This window comes from Eupeodes corollae, chromosome 3 (genome assembly GCF_945859685.1).
Source record: "Eupeodes corollae chromosome 3, idEupCoro1.1, whole genome shotgun sequence".
Lineage (NCBI taxonomy): Eukaryota > Metazoa > Arthropoda > Insecta > Diptera > Syrphidae > Eupeodes > Eupeodes corollae.
In genome coordinates, this window is record NC_079149.1 from 58,282,451 (window position 1) to 58,294,979 (window position 12,529).

General features: G+C 28.7%; 1 protein-coding gene across 2 annotated transcripts; it reads right to left on the reverse strand.

Annotated features, from left to right (window-relative positions):
• Positions 1-3,236: 3,236 nt before the first annotated feature.
• LOC129952065 (uncharacterized) lies at positions 3,237-8,575 on the reverse strand. Of its 2 annotated transcripts, XM_056064490.1 has the most exons (5): positions 8,513-8,575; positions 8,314-8,477; positions 7,979-8,232; positions 7,797-7,907; positions 3,237-4,019 (listed from the first exon to the last, which is right to left on the reverse strand). In XM_056064490.1, exons 2-5 carry the CDS (start codon positions 8,407-8,409, stop codon positions 3,845-3,847), a joined length of 636 nt encoding a protein of 211 aa, XP_055920465.1. In that variant the 5' UTR covers positions 8,410-8,477; positions 8,513-8,575; the 3' UTR covers positions 3,237-3,844. The 2 variants fall into 2 exon arrangements, with proteins under 2 accessions (XP_055920465.1, XP_055920464.1); XM_056064489.1 differs by lacking the exon at positions 8,513-8,575 and having other exon boundaries at positions 8,314-8,492.
• Between the last annotated feature and the right edge of the window lie 3,954 nt (positions 8,576-12,529).

Here is a 12,529-nt window from a genome sequence, read left to right on the forward strand (position 1 = left end):
GCCACCTTTAGGAAGTAAGTAAGGGTTAAATCTATCAAACCTAAAGAAAACTCATGGTTTGATTCGAGCTGTAAAGAGGTGATCAAAAATGTAAGTTATATGAATTACAAAGCCAACCCAACTGAGGAAAACTGGAATAAGTTCAGACAAGCTAGAAAGACCTGTAACTGACATATACGACGCATTTAATTTTTGCATGACCAGAAATTACGACACAAAATAATACATGTCCCAATGGTATTAAAAATGCCTTAAGTCATTTGTAAAAAACGTGCGTAACATTACGTTTTCGTCGGTTCCTACGCTCGTTTCTAATGACACTCCCTATGTAAGCCTGATTGATAACCCCAGTTTGCTTGCAGCACAGTTTGCTGTTAATTCGTTTGTGCCAGTGAGTGACATGACTCCACCTGTACTTGAAAGCGTAAAGGATTACATGGGACAAATCTTCTTTCGCGCTCGTTCAGTTACTAAAGTAATTAAAAGTCTTGACATTCACAAATCCGCTGGCTCCAATAGTATCCCCGCTATTGTTCTGAAGAGGTGTTCTTCAACGCTGGTAAGACCACTGCTTAAGCTTTTCTATCTGTCCTATTCTAAAGGTCTCTTTCGGAGTGGATGGAAAATTGCATTTTTCCAGCCTGTCCCTAAAAAAAGGCGAATCCTCTTCACCTTATAACTATCTCTCAATTGCACTTACGTCCCTTCTTTCCAACGTCATGGAAACGCTGATCAAATTTCAGCTTAACAAATATCTTGAAGAACAAAAGTTTCTTAATGACCGGCAGTATGGCATTCGAAGCAATAGATTCACTGGTGATCTCATTCTTAATCTCACCGAACAGTGGAACAAATCTTTACACCGTTTTGAAGAAAGTAAGAGTTGCACTTGATATTTCAAAGGTATTTGATAGAGTTTGGCACCAAGCTCTCTTATCGAAAAGGCATGCTTTTGGTATTGATAAATCCCTTCTTCGTTAGGTTAGAAATTACCTTTCGGACCGTTAAATTCAAGTAGTATTGGACGGGTTCAAATCTGATATGCACAAAATAAACGCTGGTGTGCTCTAAGGCTCCGTTTTGTCTCCGACGCTCTTCTAAACATACTAAATTGTTTCGCTGATAACAGTGCCCTCAACTTTTCATATTCGATTTTAGATTAAAAATCGTAATCCTAACCCAATGCCACTATCCATGAGTGGAACTTGCATCGCGAAGACTGAACAACTTTCAGTCCTAAGTATTTGCATTACAAACCACTTGTTGTGGAGTGATCATATATAACATTGCCAAAAATGCTGCTAAGTGTTTGGGTTTTATCCGACGATGCAAGACATTTTTTTACCCCTTATGATCTGGTTATAATTTTTAAAGCCTATATTCGTCCAAAATTTGAGTAAAATTCCCATATTTGGGCAGGTGCTCCTAATATAATTGAGTCTTTTGGACAGAAGTCAAAAGAGAGAGCTCAAAAAATGATAGATGACCCTTGTCTAACTGTCTCCCATTACCTTATCGCTACTTCCATAAGCAATGCTCTAATGAAATAGCTTATTGCATTCTTCCCCTCAAACAATCCCTTAAACCCAATTTCGGACGTACTCGTACTGTAAAGTACAGAGATTGTTTTTTAGTCACACTACAACTATGTGGAATGCTCTACCAGACTCAATATTTCATACTCATTACAATGTGCAGGCATTCAAAACCAATGTACATAAGTATCTCCTTTCAAATCATATCTTCCCTTCCTAATTACTCGCTCTGTGTATAATCATTATAAGGGTATTCATACCCCCTTGAATGCGCGTACATTAAAATTAAAAAAAAAGTAATTGACACAATTTAAAATGAATTCTAGATTTAGTTTAGGTTTTCTTCGTCCATCGTTGTTAGTTTTTTTAGCCTCTTGACTTGGCTGTAGTCTGAAGTTCTTCCCAGTTCAAAGAAACAGAATTCTCATATTAAATAGGTGGTTCAATAATACATTTCGTAGGAATTCATATCTGCTATTATTTGAACAGTTTTTTTCCATACGAAGGTTTATAGTATAGTAGTCAGTTTAATTATAGACCTCAAATAATTCTACCATTATACTTGTACTTCGAAGAATTCCAATCAGTTAACTCATGAGTCTTATTTTGTGGGTGATTTTGATTACAGAGATTTGGAATGCTTAACTTTCTGCTCAAAATTTGATGATTGGAATGTGCAGAAATCTATATCGGCTCAAATTATATCCCACTTTTCTAATTTCTGTGATAAAAATGGGCCTGGAATACAAAGTAAGCTTCTTCGGACTATGGCAGCTGTTATAAATTGTAGGCTCTTTTCTATTCATAACAAAATTAGGTAACCATAAATACGAGTAGGTGAAAGTTCTTAGGTCGTGTTCTTCCGAAGCTGTTTATGATTTAGAGCGCCACAATTAATGTCTTTTTATTTTTCCTATACTATCTTACCAGATTTTGTTGATTTGTTAATTTGGTATCATTTAACGGTTCCAAGCGTACTAAACACTTTCTGTTGGTTTGAACACAAAATTGATTAAAATTTTTAAATTGTCTTACGTTTGAATGAGTAACTAGTAAAGTTCTTAAACACTTTAAATATCTTTTTAAAGAAAGTAAAAAGAGGTCCTTTAAAAACTAATTAAAGATAAAGTTAATTGAAAAGCTTTATTCATTTATAAATTGATAACAAGTTGAACAAAAAATAACTGAAAACAAGTGTTTCTATATGCTTTATGTTTTATTGCTCGTCCAAAACACAAACGTGACAAAATCTCAATTCCATTCAAGCGTTGAATTATAAATCTCATTCGTTTTTGTTTCAATTTCCTATTGTTTCATTGTCTTAGCTTTTAGCCATATCTTTGTATAAAATAACCAAATACCATTCGGATTCCACTAACTACAAGCTGCTGTGCTTTTAACGCCCCAGTAGGCAGAGAAATACATTTGAAATAAAGATACGAGTATCTAAAGCAAAAATACCATTCATTGAAATCGGCATATCATTGCCCTTAGCAAAAATATTCTATAAGAACAAAGAATTTCTTTTATATATGTATGTACTCGTATTTGTACATTCGATTCCATAAAGAAGACTTAACAAGAACTTTGAGGATGTTCTGCTGCTTAACATCCTTGCTATCGCATATATAGTAATAAACAGTTATCCGGAAAGCAGATTCAGATATCTACATATATAAAAAAAAGTATCTATAGATCGATTTATTTGATTTTCAAGACTCTTTAACATTCTCACAGAATCGATTGTTTTCCTCCTATAAATAATCGTCATCATCATCGTCATCATCGTTATCATCATAATAATCATCTTCATCTTGAGGATCTGGGTTAAATGGTTATTGCTCTTGAGTCTCTTTCAGTATTATTTGTGTTAGAATAAAACAAGGGATGGAATAATGTAGGCGGAGGAAATGCCTAATAGGTATATTACAGCAAGTTCTAACTTTATCATTTGGGTTATAGTGACGGCAAAATTAATTCAAGAAATGTTGTCACTTTCCTGGTAAACGGAAGACCGAAGAAATATAAACTGAGTAGAATGTTTTGAGCTCAAAGAACTATTTTGGAGAATAAATTAATTTTTGCGGTTTTAATTTCCGATGCTGTTTAGATTTAAATTCAAGGAAATACTTCAATAATTCTTCTTCTTTCCTTTATAGGTATTGCTCTTTGTTTGAAAAATTTGTAAAATGATTACTTTTTATCATTAGACTTTATAAACTGAGTGGTTATTATAAAATGTCTATGTCTGTGGATTTAATCTTTGTTTAATATACCACCTTTAGTTAAAAGAAATTAAAAAGCTTTATTTAATGAAGTGCATCTTTATCTGTTATAATATTTGATATGATTTCAAGGAAACCTTGTTTACAGTGTGGATATAGTTTATCACAGTTTCCATTCAAAAATCCTTGATTTTCAGCTTCCTCGTATGCTTCTTTATATACATGTTCGTTTTTTCCAAAGGCTTGGTGCATTGAAGGGCTGTTAATGAAAAAGATTAATACAGCTGAATTATTTTCATTTTAAAACAAACAATTTAAAATATAAAAAAGATTAACTATAATGTTTTAGATTCTATACCAAATAGATAAATAAAATAGTATTCATTAGGTTTTCAGTTTAAGCAAGCAACTCTTGAGTTTTGTTTATTAACTTCCCATTGGAAGTAATTGGGGTCCGATTTGTCAAAAGGACATTTCTCGATGTTTCAAGGTCCCTAGAGTCGAAATAAAAGATTTCTATAGGGATGTCTGTGCGAGACTATGTACGTTTGCTATGTTTTTCTTTCGTCCGTAGCTCAAGGACCAGAAGAGATTTCGACTTCAAATAAATTTTGTTATACGGATAATAATGCAGAAAGATGTAGAAAAAGTTCTCAAGAAAATTGCGTGTGTGGTTTTTCTTACTATAACAGTTTAAAAAAAATGTGAAAATTTTGGTTAACCTTAAATATATCACGAATCAATAACGCTATAAAATATGATATTATATATTTTATCGTAAAAAAAATCCAATAAACGTTTATTTTTTATAAATCAAAAAAACTGAAACAAAAATTTGTCATTTCGAAAATGTTACGAATAAAAATGATTTTATCTTCAAAGGAATTTTTTGCAACGAAAAATAACGTTTTTAACATCTGGTAAAGTTTTGAGAAACATCAAATTGACAGCTTTTTTATAAAAAATAAAAACCTTAAAAAAAATATTACTTAAAGTTGGTTAAAATCAAATTTAAGACACAAATTTCTCTCAAAAATTTGTCTTTTAAAAAATATTGTTGTCAACATTCAGTAAAGTTTTTTCATACAAAAATAAAATCTTCAAAAAACAGTAGGTACGAATATTTGGTAAAAATGATGTTCGGTTCTCGATATCACGTGTATTTTTAAAATATACATAGATATCTAGTGCAAAACTTTTGAATCTTCTAAGCTTCGTGTAATTTTTCAAAAAGTCCCTTGACCGAACAAGCCTGTTTATTAATATACAAACTATATTTAATTAACTTCCAATAAAATATGTGAGAACTACAATCAAAATTACTCAAAACTATACTTTCTTGAAGACTATGTTGCCCATTTCCCATAAGTTTCAATTATTGAGTTAGGTCATTTTCATTCTAAGGGTGCGAAATGTTCCCCATTAAGAGTGCTTTAAGTTTACAAAAATCTGTCTTCGAATCCCTCCCTGGAATCTTTATAAAAGATTTACAGAGAGATGCAGAAATGACCCTTTACAAATTGCTGACTTGTATTAAATTTTATACCATAAATTGTGACGTGATACCAAATAATTTTGAAACAAAATTGAAGTGTCGGTTTTTTATAAATCAAAAAAACTGAAACAAAATAATAGTCACCTCGAATATTTTACGAACGAAGGATGAAACAGTTTTTTTTTTTTACAAAAAATTAAAACCTAAAAAAAAGTACGCAAAATTGATAAAAATTGATATTTAAATCTCGATATCTGGTGAATAAATGAAGGTATTGGCTTAAAAGTGATTTAATTCTGTGATAAATTTCAAAACCATTCAAGAAATTCCATTTAAATTTGTAAAAACTGGTCTTCTCTTAAAAATCTCGTTAACAAAATATATTTTGATATCAAGCTATTTCGTCATATGCAAAATATTGTTGTTAATTTTTAGTTAATTTAAAAAAAAATCAACTGACAACTTTTTTAACAAAACATAAAAATCGACAAAAACAACAAAAAGCTGATAAAAAATGGTTTTGGACACAAGTATTAGGAGATGGGTCGCTTAAGAAATCAATTTATCCCATTTTTTTTTTTAAATTTTAGTTGGCTTAGAAACTATCCAAACATTTTTGCTTTGTGACTTAGTTAAGGGCTAAGGGCTTGAGAAACTAAAATGGATTTCCACGAACTAAGGAGCCTTAAGTAGCCCTAGAATTTTTCATTAGAATTTTAAAACTCATTTAGGTTGTAACTCTGTGAGTAATTTATTATTTTGTTTTTCTGAATAAATAAATATATTTTCCCATATGAACAGATTAATTTGAAATTTTGTGTTCAAAACAAATAAATAGATAAATGTTTGATTGTAAGATTAGAAAAAAAGATGCGACCCACACTGATAACTTCCCATCCCGTCTATCGATTTGTCTTGCTTAAAAGTTTGTCTATATGTTTTTTTACCAAATTTGCGCACTATTTTTTGTAGATTTTTTTTTTTATGAAAAAAAACAGACTGTTGGATTTTTATATAAAAATTACTGAATATTGAAAATAATCTTTTCTCTGAAATAAAATAAGTTTGAAGAAAATATTTTTAATTTTTGAAAAGCTTTTGAGCCGAAAGTAAATTTTTACCAAGTTTTAGTATTGTTTTTTTTTTCCCAAATGTTGAAAACAATATTTCTTATAAGATAAAATTAGTTTGAAGCCAATATTTAAAATTTTTGAAGAGATGTTTAAGTCGAAAATCAATTTTTAACAACTTTTATACATTTTTGTTCAGGTTTTTATTTTTTGTAAAAAAACTGTCAATTCGATTTTTCTAAAAATTTGTTCTCATGTTGAAAACAATATTTCTTATAAGAAAAAATTAGTAACAACCTATTATCTCAAAGCTTTTAAAAGATATTTGAGTCGAAAATCGTTTTTTACGAACTTTTGTTGTTTTTTTTTCGGTTTTTAATTTTTTGTACAAAAACTGTCTAATCGATTTATTTCAAACTTTAACTGAATGTTGACAACAAGATGTTTTGAAAGATAAAAGTAAATTAAAGACAATATCTCAAAGTTTTGAAAAGATATTTGAGTCGAAAATCAATTTTTACCAACTTTTATACATTTTTTTTTAGGTTTTTATTTTTTGTAAAAAAAAACTGTCAATTAGATTTTTCTCAAAATTTTATCAGATGTCAAAAAGATTATTCTTTGTTGCACAAAATTGTTTTAGAGATGAAATCATATTTCTGTCGTAAAATTTTTGAGGTGACAAATTTTTTTTTTTTAGTTTTATTGATTTATAAAAAAAACCGTTATATTGATTTTTTTCAAAAAATATACCTGTTTGGAATCACGTTACAATATATTATATTAAATTTAATTCAAGTCCCTAGCGTTTTTGGTTCGTAAGATATTTAAGGTTAACCAAAATTTTCACCTTTTTTTCAAACTGCTATGGTAAAAAAAACCGCCCACGCAATTTTCTTGAGAGCCCTGTCTGCATCTTTCTGTCTTATTATCTGTATAACAAAATTTATTTGAAGTCGATATCTCTTCTGGTTCTTGAGCTATGAACGACGAAAAAAACGTCGCGAACGTACGGACGTACGGACGTACAAACGTACGTACGGACAGAAATGTCAAAATTTTCAATTTGACAAATCGGACCCATTACAATAACTTCCTATGGGAAGTTAATAAAAGTTAAGGTTATTCTCATAAATAATGTATTAGTATTAGAAAATCTTACTTTTATTTAGAACTGATCGAAAAATTTATCAAGTTTAAATAACACTATTTGGAAAGTTCAATCAATAAAAGTGAAAATGTATTATTGGAGTTATAAATCCGTTCACTTCCTCCATAGACCAGAATTATACATCACGCAATCCAACAATAAAATATTTATGTTTTTATTTTCAAATATTCTAGCATAACACTTATTTTTTTGTAAACTCAAAAACGTGAACTGAAAGCTGAAAACTTATAAATCAATCGAACAATATTGTAATTCTGTCATATAAGACTAATATGCAAAAATCAAATATAATTGACTAACCTTAAAATAAATGTCACAATTTCCGTAATTAAATTTTGCTCATCATCATGGAAAGGATGTTTTGCCAATTCACATACACTTTTCAACAAGCATGTTTCATGAAATCCATAGCTATACGAGTGTAAGGAACAGAATTTATATATTTAATTTATTTATCATAAAATATATTTGAAGACAATTACCTCAAAAGCAAGTCTTCAAATCCAATATATAATTCACCGGCAGTAAAATCATTTGAATGTACTCCTTCATTGAGAACTTGATACTTCGAATGGTCAATGTCTCTGGACAGTCTCTTATTAAATGCTCCTGGCCAAATTGGAACTGAATAGAAGGAAGACAAATTGGCTGGAAGGTCATAATTCATTTGAAATCCCCAATCGAAATACATTTTCTGATTCGGAACGAAAACTGGTGTTGAAATGGACATTGTTATCTTGAATATTATGAGAAATAATAAATAATAAAATTATGTAGAAATATATTACAGGCTAATTTATTTATGGAGTTTACTAACCTGCAGGACGGACAGTTTTGGAAAAAGAAGATATGATCGCGAAATGCCAAACAAACATAAAATAATAATTAGGAACATGTTCTGTCCAGGGAACATTTTTCGATGAATAAATTATTCCTAGTTTTTGTTTATACCAACGTAGGAACTTAGGTATTTATTAGTGACTAATCGATAAATAGTGACTGCGTATTTTATATACTTAGGTAAAAAGAATCAATCCAACACACCGCACCTTATGATTTAAAACACGTGTAGCTGCGAAACCAACGACTAAACTAAAGCGTATGGTCACAAAAAGATGTCAATTTCAATGACCAAGTCAATGGGTATTGAAAATTGTAATTAGCACTTAGGTTACGTCGTGTTTGAGAGACACATTGATATATACGAGAACTCTTTCACAAAAGAAGTTATTTATTTTTCATTTTTAGGTAAACATTTTTGTAGTTTAATGAACTCTTGTTGTTGATTGAGGTACAGTATTGGGGAATCATAAATAAAAAAAATGTTGTGATTTTTTAAGTAAAGGGTTATCATTTTATTTGGTGGTTTCAAAAGTATAAAGCTGGAATTGGCTACTGCCAAACTAAGTTCTTAAACCATTTTTGTTTTCAAGTCTGAAAACGCATACACGTACACGTACGTGATCGTTCAACTACGCAAGCAATTGGCAAAATTGTGAAGAAATTTAAAGAGACTTTGTTGGTTATATATATAGTAAAGCTTGAGCATCATCGTTTCGGTCGAAACAACTGAAAGTATCGTAGCTGTAATTGAAATTGTTGCCGAAGACCCGAATGGGTCGATTAATCGTCGTTTAAAAAATTTGGACTGTCTTACGGAATGATTTTTTTGAACAATGTTTTCTTCAACGACTAAGAACATTTCTCACTAGGTGGTGTATGTTAATATAAGAAATTGTCGTATTTCGGGTCCATGCACAAAAAGTCACTGTTTGGTACGCTTTTTGGTCCGGAGGATTGGACCTGACTTCCTCGAAAAGGACTGTGGAAAGACTGTCACCGTCAATTCGGAGTGCTATGGGAATGTGATAACCGACTTTTTTTTGCCTGCAGTTGAAGAATACAATTCGGGCGAATATACCTGTTTTTGAAAGAGACATTTCCTGGCCACGTAATTTCTCGTCGTTACGGTATCAACCGGCCACCAAGGTCATGCGATTTGACACCGCTGGACTCTTAATTGTAAGGTTACGCTAAAGTTACGTTTATGCAGGTAAACCGTTTACTCATGAGCACTTAAAAACCAACATTCGTCAAGTTATGACTGAGATACAACCCAATATGACGTGTCCACAAGTGGTCGAAACTTATCTAAAAAGAATCGCTTGAAACAATTCGCGTGATGGTTATTTTAACTATGTAGTGTTTCACATATAATGTCAACGTTCAAAGTTTATTTTAAAAAAGAATTATCATGAAGAAAAAATAATATTTTATATGGTTATCCATTTTAAAACCACAAAATGGATAACATTTAAAATAAAATTTGTCGTGTTTAATTTATTTATATTTTCATTTTATAAACATACTTTAAAAGATTAAACATCGTTACATTTGTAAAAAAGAGGCTGGGATGTGACCCACACTGATAAATTCCCATCTTGTCTGTCGATTTGTCTTGCTTAAAAATTGTAAAATTACCAACAATATTTTTCATATCAAGAAATAGTTTAGTTTGAGAATTTAGTTTTGTTGAATAGTTTTTTAGTAGAAAACAAAATTTTTACCAATTTTAGTAGCATTTCTTAAATTTTTATAAATTGGATGCATGCAATAAATTTGAGAGATATCAAGAAGTGAACATCATTTACTGAATATCGAAAACAATATTTTCTGTGAAATAAATAACAGTTTGAAGGGAACATTTTTAATTTTTGAAAAGCTATTTCAGTCGAAAGTAAATTTTTACCAAGTTTTAGAATTAGGTTTTTATTTTTTGTAAAAAAAAACTGTCAACAATATTGACAACAATATTTTTTAAAAGTTAAAGTTTGAAAAAAATCAAATTGACAGTTTTTTTTACCAAAAATTAAAAACCAAAAAAAAATTAACAAAAGTTGGTAAAAAATGATTTTCGACTCAAATATGTTTCAAAAAAATTGAGATAATAGCTTTTAACTAATTTTTTCTTATACGAAATATTGAAATCGAACTGACAGTTTTTTTTACAAAAAATAAAAACCTAAAAAAAAGTGTACAAAAGTTGGTAAAAATTGATTTTCGACTAAAATATCTCTTCAAAAATTTTAAATATTGGCTTCAAACTTATTTTATTTCACAGAAAATATTGTTTTCAATATTCAGTAATTTTTATATAAAAATCGCTGGGATGCGACCCACACTGATAACTTCCCATCCCGTCTGTCGATTTGTCTTGCTTAAAAGTTGGTCTATATGTACTCGTATCAATTTTTACCAGATTTGCGTACTATTTTTTGTAGATTTTATTTTTTATTAAAAAACAGATTGTTGGATTTTTATATAAAAGTTACTGTATATTGAAAACAATATTTTCTGTAAAATAAAATAAGATTGAAGCCAATATTTTTAATTTTTTAAAAGCTATTTGAGCCGAAAGTAAATTTTTGCCAAGTTTTATTTTTGTTTTTTTTTTTTTAGCGTTTTATTTTTTGTAAAAAACCGTCAATTCGAATTTTTTAAAAATTTTACCAAATATTGAAAACAATATTTCTTAAAAGATAAAATTAGTTTGAATCCAATATTTAAATTTTTTCAAGAGATATTTGAGTCCAAAATCAATTTTTACCACCTTTTATACATTTTTTTTAGGTTTTTATTTTTTGTAAAAAAACTGTCAATTCCAATTTTCTCAAAATTTGTCCTAATGTTGAAAACAATATTTCATATAAGAAAAAATTAATTAGAAGTTATTATCTCAAAGTTTTTAAAAGATCTTTGAGTCGAAAATTTTTCGGTTTTTAATTTTTTGTAAAAAAACTGTCAATTCGATTTTTTTCAAACTTTAACTGAATGTTGACAGCAAGATTTTTTGAAAGATAACAGTAAATTAGAGCCAATATCTCAAAGTTTAAAGATATTTGAGTCGAAAATCAATTTTTACCAACTTTTATACATTTTTTTTAGGTTTTTTATTTTTTGTAAAAAAAATGTCAATTTGATTTTTCTCAACATTTTTCAAAATGTTGAAAACAATAATTCTTATAAGATAAAATAAGCTTGATGCCTAAATTTCAAGTTTTTGAAAAGATATGTGAATCCATATTCAATTTTTACGAACTTTGAGTAATGTTTTTTTTTAGATTTTTATTTTTTATAAAAAAAACTGTCAATTATATTTTTCTCAAAATTTTATCAGATGTCAAAAACATTATTCGTCGTTGCACAAAATTTTTTAAGGTTAACCCTTATATCTTACTAACAAAAAGCGCTAGAGACTTGAATTCAATTTATGTAATAAATGTATTGTTACGTGATACAAAACCAAAATGTTTTTTTAAAACAAATTAAATTAACGTTTTTTTTTATAAATCAAAAAAACGGAGAGAAAAAATTGTCAACTCGAAAATTTTACGAATAAAAAATAATTTTATCTCCAAAACAATTTTATGCAACAAAAAAAAACGTTTTTCACATCTGGTAAAATTTTGGGAAAAATGAAATTGACAGTTTTTTTATGATAAATAAAAACCTAATAAACCATTGCTCAAAGTTGGTAAAAATTTAATTTCGACACCAATATCTTTTTAAGAGTTTGATATAATGACTTTTTACTTGTTTTAACTTATAAGAAATATTGTTGTCAAAATTCGAGAAAAAATTGAGAAAAATCGAATTGATTGTTTTTTTTTACAAAAATTAAAAAAACCTAAACAGAAAGAAATTAATAAAAGTTGTTAAAAATTGATTTTCGACTCAAATATCTCTTAAAATTTTTGAAATATTATATAACATTCAGTAAAATTTTGAGAAAAATCGAATTGACAATTTTTTTTACAAAATTTAAAAGAAAATTTATGAAAAGTTGGTAAAAATTGCTTTTCGACTCAAATATCTGTTCAAAAATTATAGCTTCCAACTAATTTTATCTTATAAGGAATAGTGTTTTCCACATTCGGAAAAACAGTTTTTTTTACAAAAACTACAAAACCTAACTAAAAAACAATACTAAAACTTGGTAAGAATTTACTTTCGACTCAAATAGCTTTTCAAAA